The sequence below is a fragment of the Eriocheir sinensis genome, unplaced genomic scaffold (genome assembly GCF_024679095.1).
Source record: "Eriocheir sinensis breed Jianghai 21 unplaced genomic scaffold, ASM2467909v1 Scaffold668, whole genome shotgun sequence".
Classification (NCBI taxonomy): Eukaryota; Metazoa; Arthropoda; class Malacostraca; order Decapoda; family Varunidae; genus Eriocheir; species Eriocheir sinensis.
In genome coordinates, this window is record NW_026112018.1 from 148,862 (window position 1) to 173,769 (window position 24,908).

The following is a 24,908-nucleotide window of genomic DNA, read 5'->3' on the forward strand; positions in this document are numbered from 1 at the left end:
GCTTTCGATATGTCTAGTGCAACTGAGAAAGTTTCACCGAAACGGCTAAGAGAGGATGACCAAGAATCAGTTAAGAGAGCAAGAAGATCGCCAGTAGAACTGACCTTGCGGAACCAAAACTGGCGATTAGATAGAAGGTTAAAAGTGGAAACTGGCTTTTGAATCTTCCGGTTAAGGATTGATTCAAAAACTTTAGATAGACAGGAAAGTAAAGCTATAGGGCGGTAGTTTGAGGGATTAGAGCGGTTACCCTTCTTAGCCACAGGCTGAATGAAGGCGTACTCCCAGCAGGAAGGAAAGGTAGATGTTGACAGGCAGAGACGAAAGAGTTTGACCAGGCAGGGTGACAGCACGGAAGCACAGTTTTTAAGGACAATAGGAGGCACTCCATCAGGTCCATCAGCCTTCTGAGAGCTGTGAACATAAATGTTTTTATTGCTAATATTTTTATTGCCATTTTCATTGACACAATATTTGTCTTTATATTATGGGCATTGTCTTGTTCCCTTCATATTATTGTCATTGTTTTTATTGCCAATATTTTACTGGCACTTTATCTTGCCATTATTTTATTCTCATCATAATACTGCTAGTATTTTATTGACACTTTATTGCCATTATATTACTCCCATTACTTCCTTATTACTTTATTTGCATCATTTTATTCCTATTATTTTACTGAAACAGAGTGATAACACGATGCTAAAAGGTTATAATTCTTTACCGACCAGGGGCAAGGTAAAGTAAGCTACCCCTGAACGCTCCCTTATTAGACTATATGTATTCAGTAGAAGATCCAGGAGGTTGTTCCTCGGGGCAAATAATCTTTACTTGAGGAGAACGAGCAGGAGGGAATGAGGGATGGCTGGCTGCAGGGCGTGGCTGGACGAGCCTTCCTTTGGCACCTCTGAAAAGTGTGAAATCGTATGAAAGTTGCAATACCAGAAAATATATGGAAACTTGTCATTTGGGGTAAAGGTACAGGCCCCCGAAGTCTTGGACGGTTATGATGAAGCTAGGAAAGTAAATGGACCCTATGTATTGACTAGTATACTTTAATTAAACCATTTATTTAATTATATTCACTTAACTTTCGCGAACATAAGTACAAAGTCGGTAACCAGTCGAGCTATGGATGTCCCCACTCACAGGATACTTGTTCTGCATCTTGTGAATTAACCTGCCTTTGTGTGTGTGTGTGTGTGTGTGTGTGTGTGTGTGTGTGTGTGTGTGTGTGTAATTCACCTCTTGGTCTGCTGCGGGTCTCTCCCGAGACAGACAGCCGTTCCCCTACGGAAGAGCACAGAGCTAGTAGTACCGATCTTTGGGTAGGACTGAGACCACTCACACACAGCACACCTCGACAACGAGGTCACAACTCCTTGCCTGACGTCGCGTACCTACTCACTGCTAAGTGAACAGGGGCTACACGTGAAGGAAGATAAACCCAACTTATCTTCACCCGACCTTGGAATTGAACCACGGACCTTCTGGTTGTGAGTCAGACGCTCTACCCTGTGTGTGTGTGTGTGTGTGTGTGTGTGTGTGTAGAATTGGAAATTCAGTATAATTTGAGGGGATAACAACATTCCGGCGAGTTAGGGAGAGATCTGAGGCTCCGAGACGTCCACAACAAGGAAGGAGTTAATTAGACCCTTCGTGTTTGATGATGACGATGATGATGTTGATAATGCGAAAATAGATCCCTTACTAAGGCCGGTGTCACACTGGGCGGTTTTGCCGCGCGGTATTACGCGGCAGCCGCCCAACACCGCAGCACGCTGCGGCAGAATCGCCCTGCCGCGCTGCCGTTGCCCGCCGCGAATGAGGACACAGCACACAATTCAATGCACGTGGTCACACAAGGTGGTTCTGCCGCCCGGTCGACCACCATGCTTGATGTTGATTTGATAGTTCATTTAGTGTAATTGTCAATCTTTCCCCGGCAGATATTGCCCTCCAATACTGTGTGTTTTGTTTGGAGATGTGAGGCCTTAGAACTTGCAGCAATTTATCAAATGACCTTGGTCATTCGGCAATTAGAAACATAAGAACGTCGGAGTCTGCAAGAGGCCGATAGGCCTGTACAAGGCAGCTCCTTTGAACCTAAGCTCCAGTGAATCTAACCCCACCTGATATCACTGTCCAAGAATTTATCTAATCTATTTTTTTTAATGCGACAGTTGTATTGCCACTCACCACATGACTGCTTAGCCGGCTCCTCTCATCTACCAATGTTAGTAAACCAATTTTTGTCTATGTCCTTGTTGAATCTGAATCTATCCAGTTAAAACCCATTACTACGTGTCCTACCTGGTTCTCTTACCAACATAACCTTATTAATATCCCCCTTATTAAAGCCCTTCATCCATTTATAAAACTCGATCACGCACCCTTCGCCTTCTAGAGAATGCATGTTTAACTTTTTCAGCCTTTCCTTGTATGGCAAGTTTCGTAGCCCTTGAATCATCATAGTCATCCTTCTCTGCATCGATTCTAACATTTTGATACCCATTCTATAGTAAGGTGACCATAACTGAACAGCATAATAAAGATGAGGTCTAACTAATGCTACATATAGTTTGAGGAAGACTTCAGCGCTTCTATTGATTACGCTCCTTGAAATAAAACCCAGTACCCTGTTTGCTCGATTTCTAGCTTGAATGCATTGTAGCTCACTAACACCCCCTATTCTCATAAAACTTCTCAAACTTTTCTCTTGTTTTCCTCCAAGCATGAAATGGGTGAACCCAATTTCTCAGACATGTGGACTCTTAAGTAATCCCTCTGCCTCAAGGACACAAACAACCTTGAAGTTGGCGCTGCCGCGCGGCGAAACCGCCCAGTGTGACATGAAGCTGGTCAGTGTCATTATAAGGAATGTCAGGACACGAGCATCGGGGGGAGGGAGTATGAGGGAGGGATGGGAGGTATAGCTGTGACGTATAATGGGGTAGCGATGACAGAAAACGGATGAAGTAATGCTTGATTAGAGACTACAGTAAAATGTCAACTTTTAACGTTTATTTAGTTCTTACATTAAATTTTTGTTACCACACGCAATGTAATGTTATAGTTTTTTTTTATTGTGAAGACTTGGTAATAGGTTAATTTTCATGACGATCAAGAATCGATCAATTTAACAATTCGTTTATAAAAAGTTAGATTGGAAAACTGGTTTAACGATAGACTTATATGGTTTCCTTGCTCTTCATATGTGTTTCATAATTCAGTAAACATGAGGATAAGGTAGGACATCTACTACTACAACATTTATAGTTATAAAACTCTTTGGGCCCACTCATTTACTACAACCATAGGCGGCGGGGGAGGGTGGCTTTTAGGGCTTCAGCCCCAGATCTTTCATCAAAAGACCCAGATCTTTCTTTAAGGTTTTAAGGTGTTAAGATATTTTTTTTTACTTAATTCATTATACAGTAACTTGATTCTAGTGTAGGACGTATCATAAATTAATTTTGTCATTATACCAAAGTCCCTTATGTCTCCAGAAGAAGAAGAAGAAGAATCTATGGGGATGTTTTTATTTTTTTTCCCAGGGGAGCATACGCCCGGACCCCTCCCCATTGCCAGACAGGGTTTAAGTCCCCGATGTCTACAATGTCTGGCATCGATCCTGATTACAGCAGAGGATACTATCTGATGTTACACCAGACAGCCTATATTAGTGACATCACTGCCATCGTAGATCAGAAATTTTGCTTATATATATATATATATATATATATATCTATCTATATATATATATATATATATATATATATATATATATATATATATATATATATATATATATATATATATATATATATCTATATATATATATATATATATATATATATATATATATATATATATATATATATATACATAAAGTTAAGCGTTCTGCAGCCTCTAGCCTGGAGTCATGTAATTCCTGTTGAGAGGGTCTTCTGTTCAAAGAAGTTGAATAATGCAGAGTGGAGTCATCAGCATATGAGTAGATAGGACAGGTTGTTATGGAAAGAAGATCACTGATGAATAACAGGAAGAGAGTGGGTGATAGGACGGAGCCCTGTGGAACACCACTGTTAATAGGTTTAGGGGAAGAACAGTGACCGTCTACAACAGCAGAGATAGAACGGTCGGAAAGGAAACTGGAGATAAAGGAACAGAGAGAGGGATAGAATCCGAAAGAGGGCAGCTTAGAAAGCAAAGACTTATGCCAGACTCTATCGAAGGCTTTCGATATGTCTAGTGCAACTGAGAAAGTTTCACCGAAACGGCTAAAAGAGGATGACCAAGAATTAGTTAAGAGAGCAAGAAGATCGCCAGTAGAACGCCTCTTGCGGAACCCATACTGGCGATGAGATAGAAGGTTAGAAGTGGAAAGGTGCTTTTGAATCTTCCGGTTAAGGATTGATTCAAAAGCTTTAGATAGACAGGAAAGTAAAGCTATAAGGCGGTAGTTTGAACGATTGGAACGTTCACCCTTCTTAGGCAGAAGCTGTACGAAGCCGTACTTCCAGAAGGAAGGAAAGGTAGCTGTTGATAGGCAGAGACGAAAGAGTTTGACCAGGCAGGGTGTCAGCACGGAAGCATAGTTTTTAAGGACAATAGGAGGCACTCCATCATGTCAATAAGCCTTCTGAGAGTTGAGACCAGAGAGGGCATAAAAAACATCATTCCTAATAATCTAAATAACAGGCATAAAGGAGTCAGAGGGGAGGTGAGTAGGAGAAACATGCCCAGAATCGTTCAGAGTGGAGTTGTTACAGAAAGTTTGAGCGAAGAGTTCAGCCTTAGAGATAGATGAGACGGCAGTGCTGCTGTCTGGGTTAAGATGAGGCGGGAAAGAGGAAGAAGTGAAATTGGAGGAGATATTTTGGCTAAGTGCCAGAACTCTCTGGAAGAAATAGAAAACAAGGTGTTGACATTTTCTATGGATAAAGGAGTTTTTTTGATAAGTCGGAGAATATATTTGGCACGATTCCGGGCGGAAATGTAATGATCATGGTTAGAGGGAGTTCGAGGGCCTTGGTACATTTTGTGAGCTGCCTCTCTATCTTTGACAGCACAAGAACAAGCGTGATTAAACCAAGGTTTTTTAGCATGGGGAGTAGAGAAAGTACGTGGAATGTATGCTTCCATTCCAGAGACAATCACCTCTGTGATGCGCTGAGCACACACAGAGGGGTCTCTATCCTGGAAGCAAATCGGAAATCGGAAAAGTACATCCTCAGGTCGTCCCACCGAGTTGAAGCAAAATGCCAGAAGCATTGCCTCTTTGGAGGGTCCAGAGGGTGTACAGGAGTGATAGGACAGGATACAGAAATAAGGTTGTGATCGGAGGAGCCCAACGGAGAGAACAGGTTGACAGAGTAAGCAGAAGGATTAGAGGTAAGGAAGAGGTCTAGAATGTTGGGCCTGTCTCCAAGACGGTCGGGAATACGAGTAGGGTGCTGAACCAACTGCTCCAGGTCGTTGAGGAGAGCAAAGTTGTAGGCTTGTTCACCAGGCTGGTCAGTGCAAGAGGATGAAAGCCAAAGCTGGTGGTGAACATTGAAATCTCCCAAGATGGAGATTTCAGCGAAGGGAGAGTGGGTCAAGATGTGCTCCACTTTAGAGTTCAAATAGTCAAAGAGTTTTACATAGTTAGTAGAGTTAGGTGAAAGATAAACAGCACAGATGTATTTAGTAATAGAATGACAATGAAGTCTTAGCCAGATGGTGGAAAATTCAGAAGAGTCAAGGTCGTGGGCACGAGAGCAAGTGATGTCGTTGCGCACGTAGGCGCAACATCCAGCTTTGGATTGAAATTTAGGATAGAGATAGTAGGAGGGAACAGAGTAGAGGTTGCTGTCAGTAGCCTCAGAAACCTGTGTCTCGGTGAGGAAGAGTAGGTGAGGTTTAGAGGAGGAGAGATGGTGTTCCACAGAATGAAAATTAGAACGGAGGCCGCAAATGTTGCAGAAATTGATAAGGAGGAGGTTCGAGGAGTTATCAGGACACCTCTCAAGTCGGCAGCCAGAAGGGGAGTCCTCCCTGGGGGAATTTATGGTCCCCCCCCCCCAGGTGGGGACTCCGAGGTAGTGTTTTCGTTAGCCATTTTGAATTTTGAATTTTGGGAAAAGGTGTTTGTGTTTTGTGAATGTAGTGTGGTGTAGAAAGAGAGAGGATCTGTCTTTAGAGAGCATGCTGAACTACTCTCTGGTGTTAATGAGACAAAAGGGAAACGGTTAGTGAGGACATGGGAAGGGTCTTTGTAGGGCTTCAGCACCCTCCTCGCTTCTCATATATCCTCACCGGAAGTAGCTCACGCCCGTTCGGTAGGTGTCTTCCTACCTACTCCTACTAAATATATGGCTCTTCGTCTCATCAGCTCTCCTCCTCAGACAGAGAGTCTTCTACCTCTTAATTACCGCCGCCATGCTGCCTCTCTTTCTATCTTCTATCGATATTTCCACGCTGACTGCTCTTCTGAACTTGCTAACTGCATGCCTCCCCTCCTCCCGCGGCCCCGCTGCAAGCGACTTTCTACTCATGCTCATCCCTATACTATCCAAACCCTTTATGCAAGAGATAACCAGCATCTTCACTCTTTCATCCCTCACTCTGGTAAACTCTGGAACAATCTTCCTGCATCTGTATTTCATCCTGCCTACGACTTGAACTCTTTCAAGAGAAGGGTGTCTGGACACCTCTCCTTCCGATATTGACCTCTCTTTCGGCTGAGTCGTCAAAGTAACGGCCTCGTGTTCAGGAGGACGCGAGTTCAATCCCCGCCCGGTGCCAAGCTGGGATTTTCAGCCGCCGAGTGGCTTAAAACTACCCACATGCTGTCCAGAAGGCCACCTATCAACCCGGACTCTAGATTCTAGGATCAAAGATGAGCTCTGGGAGGGCAGCATGAGCCAATGCAAGATGGCGCCACTATAAACACTCGCCTGCGCCAAAACGGGCTGGGCCGACCATCAGGACCTACCGGAAAGAAGCCTTGGACCGACCATCAGGATCCACCGGGAAGAAGCCTACCGGCGCAATAGGCTGCAATGTAAAAAAAATAAAAAATAAAAAAAATAAAAACCTCTGGATTATATTTAGGAGAGGTAAGTAGAGGGCATTTTTTATTATTGTTTCCTTTTTTTGGGTGCCCTTGAACTGTTTCCTATATTTGTATATATATATATATATATATATATATATAGATATATATATATATATATATATATATATATATAGAGATATATATATATATATATATATATATATATATATATATTGATTAATGTTAAATTAAAGGTCTTGCTCTAGTGTAAGTTGCCAGATAGCTACATGATGTTCTCTTAAACTGCCGGTAAATAATAAGCATGAAATGAATAACTCAAGTCTAAGCTATCCACACATATATTGGCAAATACTGCTATAACTCACTGACAGCCTTTGCGTCGTCATTGAGGTAGATATGTATTATGTAAACAGTCGCAGCGCTTCAACACGAGTTTTTAATACGAGTCTATCCTTAAAATACGTTTTCTTCGTTATTTACTTCTTCAAATCGTGTTGTCGGTAAACAAATTTGTAGAAGTAGAGAAAAAATATATTAATGAAATCATGAATGTTAAGCAATAGATTGCATGTAAAATAACTAAGTGACTTGAAAACTCTTTGTGAATTATTAAGTCCTGAGTATATTTGGTCATTAAATGCTTAATATTTTTTTTTTTGCGGAAAATTTAAAACTCAAGCCAAGGCTATCCACGCTTATGTTGTCGTATAGCGCCTCTCTGACAGGAGAAGGATGCTTGGACGGGTGATTTCTGACATCAGTGCCTTAAATTACGTAAGATAAGGCCATGTCCACACTTGCATCACGTATGGTGGAGCGAAAGACTTTGTTTGGCCCATAAGAACCGTACTACATAGCGACAATCTCTCTCTCTCTCTCTCTCTCTCTCTCTCTCTCTCTCTCTCTCTCTCTCTCTTTCAATAGACTCTGTCTTAACAGCAATGCCTGGAAATGTTACCCGGAGACCTCAAGACCAATTAATACCATTGTGAAGGACATCACATAGTATGGAGTATTCATCTCATGTGGGGGCTCCACCACACAGCTCTTCTGGACAGAGTGGAGGCTAAGGCTCTTCGTCTCGTCAGCTCTCCTCCTCATACTGATAGTCTTCTACCTCTTAAATTCCGCCGCAATGTTGCCTCTCTTTCTATCTTCTATCGATATTTCCACGCTGACTGCTCTTCTGAACTTGCTAACTGCATGCCTCTTCCCCTCCCGCGGCCCCGCTGCACTCGACTTTCTACTCATGCTCATCCTTATACTGTCCAAACCCCTTATGCAAGAGTTAACCAGCATCTTCACTCTTTCATCCCTCACGCTGGTAAACTCTGGAACAATCTTCCTTCATCTGTATTTCCTCCTGCCTACGACTTGAACTCTTTCAAGAGGAGGGTATCAGGACACCTCTCCTCCCGTATATGATCTTCCTTTCGGCCACCTCTTTTGTTTCTTTTTTAGGAGCAGCGAGTAGCGGGCTTTTTTTTTATTATTGTTTTCTTTTTTTGTGTGCTCTTGAGCTGCCTCCTTTGTTGTAAAAAAACAAAAAAACGGAGCATCCTATCAAGAGGAGCTAAAATCTGGAATGACTTACCACAACACTTAAAAACTGATGAGAATATAAGATTGTTCAAACCAAATTAATAAAAAGGCTTCTTAGTACCTATGAGAACTTATGGTCACATTGATTTTTGAATTTATTTTATAGTGTTTTTGAATGGTTCATTGCGTTTTTTTTTCTCACATTATTTTTGCAAACTCCGACTGATTGCTGTAAATTTCATTATTTCAATAATAATCAAGCTATTTTCAAGTTTTTATTTCACATGTACACTTGTTTACTGCTAGAGTGATGTCAACTAAGTTTTTTTTTTCACATGTTCGTATTGTATACATTTTTCACTTCGACTGACCTATACATTTATACATTGTTGAAATATATGTAAGTTATTATGCTTTATGTGGCCTAAACCTGTCCCTTGTTATGTACTTTCTTTACGAGTCTTCAGGTCCTAAGAAAGCCTCGGCTTAATGGCCCTGGCTTAAAATAAAAACTACATTTGTAATTTACCAATATGTATATAACTATTAAGCCAAAAATAAATATATATATATATATATATATATATATATATATATATATATATATATATATATATATATATATATATATATATATATATATATATATATATATAGATATATATATATATATATATATATATATATATATATATATATATATATATATATATATATATATATATATATATATATATATATATATATATATATATATATATATATATATATATCACACACACACACCGGGTTTAACGTTACCAATAATTTAGGCTTCTTAGAATAATTAGCGTATTTGTATAATGAATCGAGGCCGAGTGTCCATTTATGAGGGAGTAAGTCTGTCATTACGTGTGTTGATGGTTTGAAGTTTCTGGTTTGTGTTTAGTGAATGTGTTGGTGTGTGGTATGTTGGTATGTTGTGGCGTTTGTTGATATATGTGGTGATGGCGTTGGTGATACTGCGGTGAACTAACGTGAGATAGAATGTAGATTGAGGGTAGAAACACATATGGCAATTGATAGACTCTCACAGAAGTAGTTGGTGAGGCAGAAGGAAAAGGAGTAAACGAGTGTCAGTCTTATTGTTGTTACCATTAGAAAATCCGCCTTCAACCTTATGGTACCTTCACTAAAACTCTTCAGGTTACCTTGGCGGATATCCCCAGCCAAGGAAATACCATTAACCAGCACCATCTTTTCCCAAAAAATCCCCCAATCACATGTAGCCGGAGTTGAAGGGATGGAGGGAGTGGCTTTCTTTTCGCTTGGCTAATGATATACGCGTAATGGGGAAGGGCAGGAGCTTCTATGCGCTGGTAACTGGGGGCGGATAAGATGTGGAGCGATGCAATGCGGACGTAACGATGTTGTTGGGCTCCTCATTGTTAGTCTCGTGATCTTACCTGGCGGCAGTGCTGGAATTGTATGCGTATAGTTGTGTGCTGCTCATTATTCGCTTGCTGCCTTGCTTCCTCTGATGATGCGTGTTGTGTCAGGAAGCCAAACCCATGTCCCTGCCTCCCGTCCTCCTTACACGTGACAATCTTGCCAATAATAATGGTAGTAAAAGTTGTGTGTAGCTCAATATTCTCTTGCTATCATGCTTCCCTTGATAATATGTATTGCATCAGGAAGCCAAACGCATGTGTCTGTCCCCTCGTCCTCCTTATGCGGGGAACAGAGTAATAAAGCTTCTGGTAATGGTAATAATGAAGAATAAAGCGAGGAAGAGAAGGTAGAGTGTGGGAGAAGACAGTTATGTCATTTCCTGCGGCAGTAATGATCAGGAGAGCGAGTCGAGTCAGACTGCAGCAGCTGCTAATCTAAACCAGAGTGAATGTATAGGAGGCGAGGCTACACACACACACACACACACACACACACACACACACACACACACACACACACACAGCTCAATCGGTAGAGCGCTGCGCTGCAAGGCTTTACGGCCAAACAGGCAGCGGTTTGAGCCCCCATCAGGCCGGATTCTTTCTGTTGACAAGGAGTGGTTACTGTCCTCCCTTGAGCAAGGGGGATGGGGGGTGTGGTGTGTGAGGTCCTGGCAGTACCCAGAGATCGATGATGATGAGCACTTGTTCACGTCGGGAGGGTACCTGCTGGCGGGACCGAGTCCAACTCGTGATCAGGCCGAGGTGAATTACACACACACACACACACACACACACACACACACACACACACACACACACACACACAAGACTTTTTAATCAGTATTTATCATGGGAAGAATACTTTCTCTTTGTAATGTTGACGGGTATTGTATTATTGCGTGTGTGTGTGTGTGTGTGTGTGTGTGTGCGTGTGCGTGTGTAGCTTCGCCTCCTATACATTCACCGGTTTTAGGTTATCAGGGTCATTGGATCAAAATGTACATCCGCTGCATCAAAATCCACAGCCTCGCCCAAGTTTATGTTATATATGTACAGTGTGTAACTGTGGTCTCGTGGGCTCTCTTTGTGGCGCTGTGTCGCTTCAGTCTGTACATTACGTTGGTTGAGCTCCGTCAAAGCCTCTCCGACCCTAAGCTGTATACGCTCTCTGCACTAACCTGCTCAAGGAAATGCCGAGAAGCAGGACGCGGGAGAATATTTGGCAGGGCGGGGACACAGGAACAGCAAGAGGAAAAAAGAGAACATGATCAGTAGGGACAGGAAAGAGAGGGTTACAGGAGGAGGAGGAGGAGAACCAGAAGGAAATGGGAAATGAACAGCGAGAACAAAAAGTATCTGTGGCTACAATTCAATGAAGAAAAGGTAAGTCCTGCACCATGGGAGGGGATATCCAGCACACCAATACCACATGGGAAACACTCCACTATCCACCATAGAGGCAGAGAAAGACCAGGGACTGTATGTTATCAGGCTACCAGTGAAGAGATATCCAGCACACCAATACCACATGGGAAACACTCCATTATCCACCACAGAGGCAGAGAAAGACCAGGGACTGTATGTTATCAGGCTACCAGTGAATGTGAAATCTGTGCCAATCGCAGCAGATGGGTTAAACCTTTATGGAGTATGTGGTGCTTTTCTTGAGGGCAAAGAGTCGTCTGTTTCCGTCTGTGGCTTTGGTCTTGGAGGAACCTGACTCGCCGCGCTCTTTGTAGTGGATCTTGCAGCTGGTGATGATCCCATTCTGGTGCTCGGCCAGCGGAGGCTCCCAGCAGATGATGAGGCTCTGAAGGGAAAGGCCGTGTGAGGGAAAAAAGTTATACGATAAATTATCAAAATACAATCTTAAAAAGTTTGAACATTGTGTGAGGCCATGAATGCTTCAACTTAACCCCCTGACTGTGGATTTCCTACCAGAAGACCTCACCAAGCTACAGGAATGGAACACAAACCGGCTGCTACAATTCAGTGGAGAAAAATGTAAAGTCCTGCAGCTTGGGAGGGGATATCCTGCACACCAATGCCACATTGGATACACTCCACTATCCACCACAGAGCCAGGGAAAGACATGGGAGTAAATGTTTTCAGGCTACCAGTGAAGGCCAAATCCATGCCAATCTCAGCAGACGGGTCAAATATAATGAATGTGCAAGGGTTAAAAATACTGAAACAATGAATGTGCAACTTGTAGAGATGATGTGAAGGAAACGAACAGAGCAGAAAGCTATTTAAAAACGAGTTTCACAATGTATCTTTGCCTTGGAAGCCTTCCACAACTCACCCTTGAGCTGGCAGCCTCAACGCTCACATTCTGAGGCTCCTTTGAGGGCACGTCTGAGAAGGTTCTGGCAGTGACCTCCGGGGTGGCATCTCCCCCGCCATTACTGTTGACGGCGGTGAGCCACACGCTGTGCTCAGTGAACTGGTCCAGGCCTTGGAGGTCATGTGACGTACCAGTGACCTTTACTACGTGTTCTTCTGCTGACCCAACCTGAGGAGAAAACTACAAGGGAGACAATGGTTAAGATACACACTGGGACTTGTACAAACACACGGCTATGGTCACCCTCTACTCAAAGGAAGGTCACTAATGACACACAAGGATATGGGGAGACTTTTGTTAGGCAACAGAGACTCCACATTTAGCACACAGTTCTATAAGGCCGTCCACACCTGCGTATAGAACATGGTGTATCCCGTGATGGGCGTTTTGGCCAGTACGGGCGGCGACCAAGTGGCCTCCAGACTGGTGGGTGAGGTGGAGACAACTTTCAGACTCTGAGGCGGAGGGCAGGTCCAGGTCCGGCTTGGTGAACACCCGCACCTCGTGTATGGAGGCGCCCACCAGGCCGCCGGAGGTGGGCCGCCACCCGCACCATGTAGTTACTCCCGGGACTTAGGTCGCTGATCTGGGTCTTGTATTCATCCCGTCCCTCGCTGGAGGAGCTGCACTCACGTTCTGGACGCGTTCTCTGCAGTGAAGGGAGGAAAGTGATGTGTGAATTACTTATTTTGATGAAATGTTGTATATGTACTCGCTAAAATGTTATTATTTCTTTATAATCACTGGAATGGCAGTTGGATAACTCTGTATTTGCTAAATACATCTTAACAGTAGTAGTATTGTGTTGAATTTTTTATGCAATAAATATTCCCAGGTTGTGTCCTTTGGTTCTGACATGAGTGATCCTTCCTGCTTGTAGAGGACTGAGTATCCCAGGAATAATTATTGTGAACAGCATAAAGACTAGTAGGCACAGTGACTGTCAAGGCCCACACCAAGAGAAGGCAAATGATGTAAACAAGCTGTGTCAACAATGAGCAGACATTCTAAGTATTGAAAACAAGGAGTAGTAGTAGTAGTGGTGTGCCTGAGCTGCCCCACTTACTGTGTCTGTGACCTGCCTTGTGCGTGGGTGGGGGCATGCTGCTCCTCCCTGGAGGTGAGCCCAGACAACGTATTATCAAAATACCACAACAAAATAGTCATTCTCGGGTAAATCACATTTTAGTGAGTCAGTAACTCTCAGCACCGGCTTTGATATCTCCAAACTTCAGGACAATCAAATATGAACACATTACTGGAGACGTGTGCTTTGCCCACAGTGTAATCTATGCATTTTATTCATTCTTCAAGGAATAATAAACACAACAAAGGGTTATGCTTACAGCCATGCTAAGAAAATCACATGCATCAACATCAATAACTTGGGTAATGTACACTTTTTAAAACTGCAGCGTCTGTACCAGCGGCTGCAGCTGCCCGCCAGAAACATTGGAATACATTCAGTAACCTTGTAAATGTTTGCGTCTGGGCTTATTAGCAACCTGGAATTATCTGGACTAGTCACTGCCTGTGTCCAATGCAGACAACAATACATCAGTACTCATGAATGCAAACAAAGGGCTACAGTGTGAACAGTGTCTGCCCCGCACGGCACCGCTGCTTACTTGACTCAAGGACACACAGCTGGGCGTCCCCGGCGAGCTGTGCGCCACACACTGGTACATCCCGGAGTACTCCTGGCGCACCAGGCCAAGGATCTGCAGGTTGTTGCCGCTCACACTCTACAGGGAGGCTTGGCATTACACACACCTAACACAACACAGCTGTGTTTTGTGTAGCTATTGACAGCCTTATATTTATCTCCCTGCATAGAGCCTTATATCCCTTATCTACTGAAATCCCTTATGTATCTACTTAGAACCTTGTATCCCTTTTCCTTTACTTATCTCTTTAGAACCTTATGCATGGAACCTTATGGATTCTAATGTATCTCTTTACATACCTTATGCATCCATTTAGAGCAGTGGTTCTTAACCTTTTTACTTCCTGCCCTTCCAGGAAGTAGTCCTTCCCTCCACGCCCCCTTGCATCTAGCAATAAAATTTCCTTACAGATGTTAAAGAAACTGGCAAGCCCTAAGTAGACTACAGGAAACTGAAGTAATGGCGATACTTTTGCATTTGTTCATAAACTTCTCAATATTAGCCCACGCTCTTGGTAAGAGAATAGCAAATATAATTAGAGAAATTCCTAGTTTTCCCCTAGGGCTCGCACCCCCCCTGGAAATTACTGTGCTCCCCCTCAGAGGGGTGCACCCCCCAGGTTAAGAACCACTGATTTAGGGCCTTACATTCCTTTCCCCTTATGTATGTATGTATGTATGTATGTATGTATCCACCAATCTATCTATCTTATGAATCTACATATCTCTGTCCTTTTAAACCTGTAACAGCGATAAATTTCCACACCGCCACAGAAGTCCGGCTCACCTGAAGGTATTCCGTCTCCACCAGCAGCTCGCCGTTCTTGAGCCAGTGGAGCGAGGGCTCTGGCTGGCCGTACACGCTGCACTCCAGCTCCACGTTCTCCTTCTCATAGGCGAGAGCGTTGGCCGGCTGCCTCAGAAACCTCGGAGCAACTGTCACACAATTTTCAAGCTTTAGTAACTGAGAGAAACATGATGACTGAAGAACACTAAGATTTTTACTATGCCAAACTTTATACTCAAACCGCAAAAATATTGCTAGTCTTTGTTATTCCATTTTCAACATTTTTACCACTCTAGTAACTGAGAGGAACTTAATGATTGACAAACACTTAAGATTTTTACAATGGCAAAATTTATCCACACAAATCACAAAAAAATATGCAGTCTTTGTTATATCACTGAAAACACTTTAGTACTGAGACAAACATCTAACCTAACCTAACTTAACGATAACTGGCAAATGCTAACCTTTCACAATGCCAAACTTTATATACTCAAACCACAAAGATATGAATAGTCTTTCTTATACCATTTTCAATACTAGTAACGGAGACAAACATATGATCATCATTTCCTGGATGCCTGCTCCTAGGAGCTCCCAGCAGGGGATGGCCATGGCAGAAGAGCTTCCATCTTTCTCTATCCAGACACTCCCTCCTTGCCTGCTCAAAGTTTCTCAAAGATCTTTCCCCCCTCTCCCCAACGTACTCTTGCACCCTATCCCTCTATTTCACTGGAGGTCGTCCTCTAGAATTCCCTCCCTCTATCTTACTCACATACACCCTTCTGGTCATCTTACTCTCCTCCATTCGCTCCATGTGGCCAAACCACTTTAAAGTCTGTCGCTTCACTTCTTCCACCACTCCACACTTCTTCCCTTCACCCCTGTGACACATTCCAAAACGTTCGTACACACTTTCATTACTCATTCCATCCATCCTACTCACACCACAAGCACTCCCCAAATAACTCATTTCCACTGCCTGCACTCTAGACCTCTGACTTTCATTCCAGGCCCACGTTTCACTTGCATATGTGAGGGTTGGTACTATTATTGTATTTCTCAAATCCCTCTTTACCTCCATGCTCACACTTCTGCCATTCATGATTCGTCCCAAAGACCCTACCACCCTTCTTCCTTGCAATGCCCTTTCTCTTGTCTCTCCCTCCATACCACCATGCTTACACATAACTGATCCAAGATACTTAAACTCATTGACCTCCTCCATTTCTTCACCATTCAAAATTATTTTGCATTCTTTTTCACATTAAATTCTCACTCTATATGGGCATACAAAATCTACAACCTCACTTCTATTTCGCTCACAAACCATCACTTCACTTCTGTTGACATTTACTTTCAGCTTTCTCCTGTTACAGACACTATCAAAAACACTGACCAAATTTTGTAGGTCACTTTCATTTTCTGCAATGAGCACCGTGTCATCAGCAAACAGTATCGAATTCAGTACCCACTTCCTTCCCTCATCGAACAGTCTTACTCCATCTTCTCCAACTTTGCCCTTCATTTCTCTAATGACACCATCCATATAAATATTGAATAACCCTGGTGACATGACGCACCCTTGTCTTAGGCCCACTTTTATCTCAAAATGTTCACTTGTTTCTCCAGTAATTTTGACACATGCAGATGCATCATCATATAGAGAGACTGTATTAGCTCTAGCTTTTTCCATATTCATGAAGGCAGCGTATAGTTTCTTTCCTTTTACTATTATTTTTTCTAGTACCATCCTGAAGGCAAATATCTGATCCACACATCCCCTTCCCTTCCTGAAGCCTCCTTGTTCTTCACTGATTTTCTCTTCTGTAAGTCTTTGCACCCTCTCTATTATGACGTTTCCATATACCTTTCCAGGTATACTCAGGAGACCTATACCTCTATAGCTCCCACATTCCCCTCTCCTGCCCTTCGCCTTGTAAACTGGGACAACGATGGCTTTCGTCCAGTCTGCTGGCACCCCCCCTCCCATGCTACCTCACATATCTTGACCATCCATTTCACGACTTCATCTCCTATGACAAACATATAATTCACAATCACTAAGATTTTTACCATGCCAAACTTTATTCACACAAAGCACAAGAGTTAACCAGCATCTTCATTCTTTCATCCCTTTCACTGGTAAACTCTGGAACAGCCATCATGTGTCTGTATTTCCTCCTGCCTATGACCTCTACACCCAATATTAACCTCTCATGTTTTTCTTTATAGGAGCAGTGCTTTATTGTTTTCATTGTTTTTTTGCCTTTGAACGCTTTCATTGCTGTAAAAAAATATATATGTCATAGTTTTGTCTCACCTTGGACCTGTATGTGGGCCACGGCGTCGAGCGAGTCCTCCCTGTTCTCCGCCCGGCACCTGTACGTCCCCTCGTCCTCCTCCTGCAGGCCATGGATGTGCAGGCTGCTGCTGCTGGTGCCGCAGAACAGTGTGTCCAGGTCCCTGTTCTCCGCCCGGCACCTGTACGTCCCCTCGTCCTCCTCCTGCAGGCCATGAATGTGCAGGCTGCTGCTGCTGGTGCCGCAGAACAGTGTGTCCAGGTCCCTGAGGAAAGGCAGAAAGGTACGGTAAGCAAGTGAGTTTTGTATCTAATTGCTGTTTGTCACAATTTTTCTTTTTTTACAGTACGTAGAGGAAGCAGCTCAAGGGAAAAAATAAATACCAACAAAAACAGTCCATTACAATAAGCCTGCTGCAACACTTACCTTATATACAGCAATAACTGCAACACACACACACACACACACACACACACACACACACACACACACACACACACACTAAAAAAAAAAGTAATGGGTATATATTTATTTGATTCTGAAATCTCTCCCTCAGTCACTGTTATCCAAGCTCTCAAGACACATCAAAATACCCTCTCAGTCATCATCATCATTTCATCGACGCCTGCTCCTAGGAGCTCCCAGCAGGGGATGGCGACGGCAGAAGAGCTTCCACCTTTCTCTATCCGGACACTCCTCCTTGCCTGCTCAAAGTTTCTCAAAGATATTCCCCCTCTTCCTAACGTACTCTTGCACCCTATCCTCCATTTCACAGGAGGTCGTCCTCCAGCATTCCTCCTCTATCTCACTCACATACACCCTTCTGGTCATCTTACTCTCCTCCATTCGCTCCATGTGGCCAAACCACTTTAAGGTCTGTCGCTTCACTTCTTCCACCACTCCACACTTCTTCCCTTCACCCCTGTGACACATTCCAAAACGCTCGTAAACACTTTCATTACTCATTCCATCCAATCTACTCATACCACAAGCACTCCTCAAATAAGTCATTTCCACTGCCTGCACTCTAGATCTCTGACTTTCATTCCAGGCCCACGTTTCATATGTGAGGGTTGGTACTATTATTGTATCTCTCAAATCCCTCTTTACCTCCATGCTCACACTTCTGCCATTCATGATTCGTCCCAAAGACCCTACCACCCTTCTTCCTTGCAATGCCCTTTCTCTTATCTCTCCCTCCATACCACCATGCTTACACATAACTGATCCAAGGTACTTAAACTCATTGACCTTCACCATTTAATGCGGAAGATTACTTTACAGTTGATCGATCAAAATAGAACAAGAAGAAATCACAATTTGAAGATAAGTGGTAAAAGATTCTCGTCACACGAAGCTAAACACTTCTTCTTCAATCGAGTTGTTAAGGTTGGAACTCTCTACCCTGTGATGTCGTTGATAGTACAACAGTTATGGCCTTCAATAATAGATTAGACAAGTGTTTTGAATCCAACCAGCAACTAAGATATTACTCATTGTCGTAATAACGTTAAGTTATTTCGAATACTGGTGTCCTTGTCCGCTTTTATCGCCCGGTTAGTGGTAGCAGTAATGGTAGTTCTTTCCTCTTTCCTACATAATTTCCATGCAGTTTTTCCATGCTGCATGGTTCTTTTTCATTTCCTGCCAGCTTTGGCTGGAGGGATGGGGGGGTGGGGAAGAGCCTTCGCCTTTGCTGTCCTTCATCTTCCACCTTTGATTAGATAGTTAGTGTAGCTTGTCACAAACAGCCTCGTAAGGACCAGCAGGTCTGCTGTTGTTTGTTCTTCCTTTGTGTCTTTGTGTTCTTCAAAATTCAAAATTATTTTGCATTCTTTTTCACATTCAATTCCACTCTATATGGGCATACAAAATCTACAACCTCACTTTTCAGAAACCATCACTTTACTTTTGTTGACATTTACTTTCAGCTTTCTCTTGCTCTTGTTACAGACACTGTCAAAAACAGTGACCAAGTTTTGTAGGTCACTTTCATTTTCTGCAATGAGCACCGTGTCAACAGCAAACAGTACTGAATTCAGTACCCACTTCCTTCCTCAATCAGTCAGCCTCTGAAATGATGAAGGCTGAGCACCAGGCAGGGAAGAGAACATTCCAGCAAACTATAATGTAAAAATGTAAAGCCAATAAAATATTCCTGTGGATTGATGAACAACTCATGATTGTATAGAGCCTGTGGCAGCCAGCAACATAAAACATTTTCTTGTCATGAAAGTGAGCATAAATACTCACTTTAAGGCAGTTCACACAGCTACAAAGAATAAAATACAAAATGAACAACATACATCACAAGACAAAGCCCCTGCTGAGAGTGTTGGCCACACAGTGTTAGGCCTTGGCACAAGTATGAGAGAGTATTAACATGCACAAGGTGTCTTAACCATCCTCTTCCCCGCCGCCTGTGAGGAGAGAAACCAAGCATGAGTCTTGTCAGCCGGGCAGGGAATTGGTCAATGCTATTTGTCATGCCATACACTGCTTGTGGGAATATTTACAGGTTCATCACATGCAGCAAAACCATTCTTCCTTGTTGTTACTAAGGCAAACAGCTGATGTTGAGTTTTATTGTAATGCCTTGAAAACTAAGGACACCTTCCCTGTACAAGATACTACAGAGATACTTAGAAGCATAACCACTTTTTAATGTATATGAAACTAGTCCAGAATTCTCCATTTCCTGCCTCTTGAGCCACGAGGCTGGGGGAGTAAGGCTCAGCACTGCCCACAGACTGGCTGACCAGCTCCAGGGCTCTCTCCAGGGCCGAGTCCTGGCCAGAGTGGGCACCATGGGCAGCCTCCCCTAACCTGAGTCTCCTCTACACCCACCACTGAATGGGTATCACGTATCAACGGGGGCTGTGCCCTTCCTCCCCAGGGGGGGCTCTAAACTCTATGCAGAGATCTGTCACTTATGAGCTTCATGCCTTCTCGGGGAAGGTAGTGACGGACAATCCTGAGTCTATTGTGTGATGAGATCATGGTGAATTACACACACACACACACACACACACACACACACACACACACACACACATTTCTAACTAACAGGGAAATGAGGACAATAATCAAGGACAAGGTTTCCAACTGGTGCCCAGTGAGGAGTGGGGTCCCACAAGGTTCAGTGCTGGCGCCAATAATGTTTGCTGTTTATATAAATGATATGGTGGAGGGAGTGACCAGCTATGTGAGTTTGTTTGCAGATGATGCAAAGCTGTTGAGACGAGTCAATGATGTGAAGGACTGTGAGGCATTGCAGAGGGACCTGGACAAAATATGGGAGTGGAGTGGTACATGGCAGATAGAACAACCTTGGGATATGTAAAAAAAATAGAGTTTGGTAGGAGTGGTAGAAGATGTGAATACAATTATAAGATGGGAGGTGAGATAATATGCAGAGGAATGGAAGAAAAAGATTTGGGAGTGACTGTCTCAGAGAACATGTCACCGGACAAACACATCAACAGGATAACATAAGGACAGCATTTGTGTATTTTGGACGAGGAGATGATGAAGAAAATAATAGTTACAATGATAAGGCCAAGGTTGGAGTATGCAGCAGTGGTCTGGTCTCCTCATGAAAAGAAGAACATAAGAAAGCTGGAAAGAGTGCAGAGAGTGGCAACTAAGGTAGTACCGGAACTTAGGGATCGGACTTACGAGGAGAGACTCAATAGCATGGGGCTCACAACCCTGGAGAGAAGAAGAGAGAGAGAGGAGACCTGATAGCGGTGTACAGGGTGGCGAGTGGGGTGGAGAATCTGGACAGAGAGGACCTGTGTGTGTGGAGCGAGAGAGAAACGAGAGAACATGGAGAGTTGAGGGCGACCACGTGTAGGCGAGATGTGAAAAAGTTTAGCTTCCCAAACAGAAGCATTGAGCTGTGGAATGGACTGGAGGAGGAGGTGGTTTGTGCAAGAAGCATTCATGATTTTAAGAAAAAGTTGGATAAGAGGATATGGAGACGGGACAGCGCGAGGGTAGCTCTTTTCCTGTGTCACAACTAGGTAAATACACACACACACACACACACACACACACACACACACACACACAGACAGACACACCCACACCCACACGGCCCGGTAGCTCAGGGGTAGAGCGTCTGGCTCACAACCAGAAGGACCGCGGCTCAATTCCCCGGCCGGGTTAAGATAAGTTGGGTTTATCTTCTTTCACGTGTAGCCCCTGTTCACCTAGCAGTGAGTAGGCACGCGACGTCAGGCAAGGAGTTGTGACCTCGTTGTGGCGGTGTGTTGTGTGTGAGTGGTCTCAGTCCTACCCAAAGATCAGTACTATGAGCTCTGTGTTCCTCCGTAGGGGAACGGCTGGCTGTCTCGAGAGACCCGCAGCAGACCAAGAGGTGAATTACACACACACACACACACACACACACATCCACACCCACACCCACACCCACACACATGTAAGAAACAATAAAGACTGTAATTCTGCAAGAAGACCTAAACAAGATTTGGAAGTGGAGTATGGAATGGGAGATGAAATTCAATGTGAAAAAAATGTCATGTTATGGAAATGGGAAAAAGAGAAGGAAGACCAAAATGGACATATAAAATGGAAGATGGTGAAACATTAAAGAAAGTACACGAAGAGAGAAATCTGGGAGTAACAATGCAAGATAACAAACAGCCAGAGAGTCATGTTAATCAGATATTCGGTGATACGTATAACATGGTGAGAAATATAGGAACAGCATTCCACTACATGGATATGATGAGAAGGTTAATTACCACCATGACCAGACCAAAGTTGGAATTGCAGAGGCAGTGTGGTCTCCCCATAAGAAGAAACACATGAAGAAACTAGAAAGAATACAAAAATGGTTCCAGAGCTGGAGGGATTGACACATGAGGAAAGACTAAAGGAAATGGACCTACCAACACTAGAACAAAGAAGAGAAAGGGGAGACCTAATACAAACCTACAAATTATTGAACAAAATGTAAGAAGTAGACAACGAGGAGTTACTACTAAAAGAGGAAATTACCGCCAGGAACACAAGAGGACAGTAAAAAATTGAGGAAAAGAAGATGCTTGAGAGACACAAAGAAATATAGCTTCCTGCAAAGAAATATAGAGCTTTGGAACAGACTAAGTGAGGATGTAGTATTGGCGAGGAGTGTGCTAAGGAAAAGTTGGATAAATGTAGATACGGAGACGGGACCACACCAGCGTAAAGCCCAGGCCTGTAAAACTACAACTAGGTAAATACACACACACACACACACACACACACACACACACACACACACACACACACACACACACACATATGATATCCTTCTCTTTGATCTTCCTGTGTTAGTCTTCCCTAAGCTGTCCTTCCCTTCCCTTCACTCTCTCTCTCCCTCGCCTTCCATCCTGAACAAACCCTTGCAGCCCTTCATGCTCCCTCTTACTCTTTGTCTAGGAGTGGCCCATCATCTGTAGTCTTGGCCACCCTGCCCTTGGCCATGGCCGGCACCGTGGGCAGCAGCATCTTGGTGGTCAGCTCACGGCCACAGACCTTGCCCACGACCTGACCTATGGAAAAAAGAATGGAGGTGATTTCCAGCAAATACCACTGATAAATAAATGGCCAGGAAGGGGCAAGTTTAATACCTGTGGACACTACGCTGCTTTAATAGCAACATCTCACAAAAAAAAAAAAATCTCTCTCTCTCTCTCTCACACACAAAACTAGGTAAATACACACACACACACACACACACACACACACACACACACACACACACACACACACACACACACATCCTGCCTCGCCGCCCCAAGAAACATCAGATTACCTCAGGCAGTTGTGTCAAGAACAGGAGTGAGTCCTTTGCTCTCCAGTACTGAACAAACATCACGTCATGAAGCCAAACACCAGATTCTCATCAAGTGTGCGTCTAGTGGTGGGTGGCAAGTGACCACGACCCACCTCAGGTGAGGCTGCCCATCATGAGTGAGGCCCCGGCCAATGCTCTCCTCAACAATGAGCAAAGCTGAAATGTCAGGGGAAATTCTCAACAATACTGGCAGCATGGAGCATCACCAGGGCTCAAGGCAGCTCTCCCTTAGTTTCCGAGACATGAAAATAAAGAGAGCTGAGAAGAAGGGCGCGGACTCAGTTCTGGATGACAAGTTTTCCCTACTCTTCCAGGCACAGTTCAGTGTTGGTGAGGTGGTGTTCCAAGTGTGTCACTGCCTGCAGTGTTCATGGCAGCCAGGAGCCTCATGCTTGGCCCACAGTCTGCTGGGATGATGCATTTGCCAAACAAGGGCGCACACACTGCCTCAGAAGGTTCCATGGCCACAGGTTTTGGACGTGTTTGATGCCAAATTCCAATCTGCCACAGGAAGAGGCTTGACAGAAGACAACCTAAAGTTCTTAGCTGGAAAGGCATTCAGGAGTCCTCAAGTACAAGATTTCACTAACATGTCATGGTCATGGTTCTGCAAGGAGCCTCTGTCAGGACAGAACTTAACTTTTTGGGAGTGGTTCTTTGAAGGTCACCAAGGAGCACAGCCTTAGAGCTTTGGGCTTTGTGGGACACCCGCAGGCTGAGGAAATGATACAAAACTCCAAACCTAGGGCTCCTGCGCTTCTCTGACTCAGAAGTTGGGGGAGGCAATATGGCATGGAAGACACCACTAAAGACTGTGTTCAGAGGCAGGTATTCCTGCTCCAGCCTTGTACCAGTAACTCCTTTGTCCGCTGGGTGAGGTGGTAAGGTACAGTCTGGGGCATGTGCTCTAGCAGACCTTCAATTCGTCCTGTACCTGAACCTAAAGAGCAGCAAGTACTACACCACAGCCAACAATGGGTGTGTCAAGCCTCGTCTAATTCTTAACATCCCAGCAGCAGGGCACGTCAGGGGAATCTTAGCCCAGTGCTCCACAAGCAATGTATCCAAGGCATGATGCCGTAGATCCACCTCCTGTGAGCACCAAGCCATCTCATTGTGCTCGGTATTATAAGACACTTTGGCTTCTCACATCGGCTATTTCTGAAGGTCAAAGAGGGGGTCAATCAGGTTCTAATGAGTGTTTTTTAAGGTTCATGCTACAGAAGAAGGATCAAACTACCACTGGGCTCATAAAACCACCCCTGGAAATGCTCACAACTCCAAGGAAAGCCTTGCCAAATATGTGAACTTGGTTAACAAAATGTTTTAATATAGGAGTGACAATGTGTCTCCACAACGCCCCCACAACAACCCTGCTGATTGTCCTGACACCCTGGAAAGCCTGCCAGACACAGACTTCTCAGCCTCCGTGTGGTCCTCAGTGTTTGGCAGCGTGACAGACAGGGACTGACTGGAAAAGTGGACACTTGTCCGTGGTGGAAAATATTATTTGCATGCTGTTCACAACTAATGGATGTTAAGAAACAGTACAGAAATCTTCTCATATTTGTCTGTCATAAACCTAGTAAATGTTTATCAGTGTTTGTAGGAGTTCCTTTGGGGTGTTGTATTAGCTAATATGAATACAAGTGTGCCGATGGAGGCTCATAAGTGCTGCAATCCCATTTTTTAATAATAATAATAATAATAATAATAATAATAATAATAATAATAATAATAATAATAATAATAATAATAATAATAATTAACAAAATTCTGTGGGCCAGGTTTAACACTTTGCTCTTGTTTAGGAAGAAATTAAGTATGATTTGCAGGTACCTGAAAGGATCACTTGACCTTTGGCCTCAACCCATGGAGCTAGTCTGCTATCAGGAAC

General features: G+C 43.7%; 2 protein-coding genes and 1 pseudogene across 2 annotated transcripts in view; 1 reads left to right on the forward strand and 2 right to left on the reverse strand.

Moving 5' to 3' along the window:
- Positions 1 to 749: 749 nt before the first annotated feature.
- Positions 750 to 12,921, reverse strand: LOC126993753 (netrin receptor DCC-like). The gene is made up of 4 exons (XM_050852923.1): positions 12,740 to 12,921; positions 12,348 to 12,569; positions 11,681 to 11,851; positions 750 to 907 (listed from the first exon to the last, which is right to left on the reverse strand). Exons 1-4 carry the CDS (start codon positions 12,752 to 12,754, stop codon positions 785 to 787), a joined length of 531 nt encoding a protein of 176 aa, XP_050708880.1. The 5' UTR covers positions 12,755 to 12,921; the 3' UTR covers positions 750 to 784.
- The window catches only part of LOC126993751 (netrin receptor DCC-like), a 32,733-nt gene continuing 20,662 nt past the window's right edge, over positions 12,838 to 24,908 (reverse strand). Inside the window, exons 9-13 of the mRNA XM_050852921.1 lie at positions 22,583 to 22,706; positions 17,166 to 17,410; positions 14,843 to 14,991; positions 14,018 to 14,134; positions 12,838 to 13,038 (exon numbers count right to left, since the gene is read on the reverse strand). Of these exons, the coding sequence (XP_050708878.1) occupies positions 12,838 to 13,038; positions 14,018 to 14,134; positions 14,843 to 14,991; positions 17,166 to 17,410; positions 22,583 to 22,662 (792 nt within the window). The 5' untranslated portion in view covers positions 22,663 to 22,706. The remainder of the gene's footprint in view (positions 13,039 to 14,017; positions 14,135 to 14,842; positions 14,992 to 17,165; positions 17,411 to 22,582; positions 22,707 to 24,908) is intronic.
- LOC126993752 (signal transducer and activator of transcription 5A-like) lies at positions 22,976 to 24,621 on the forward strand (annotated as a pseudogene).

Coding starts and splice junctions, on each gene's coding strand:
- LOC126993753 (XM_050852923.1), bottom strand. Junction 11,852..12,347: donor TTGAGGCTGCCAGCTCAAGG/GTGAGTTGTGGA, acceptor CTTTCCCTTCAG/AGCCTCATCATCTGCTGGGA. Junction 908..11,680: donor GCACCACATACTCCATAAAG/GTTTAACCCATC, acceptor CACACTTTTCAG/AGGTGCCAAAGGAAGGCTCG.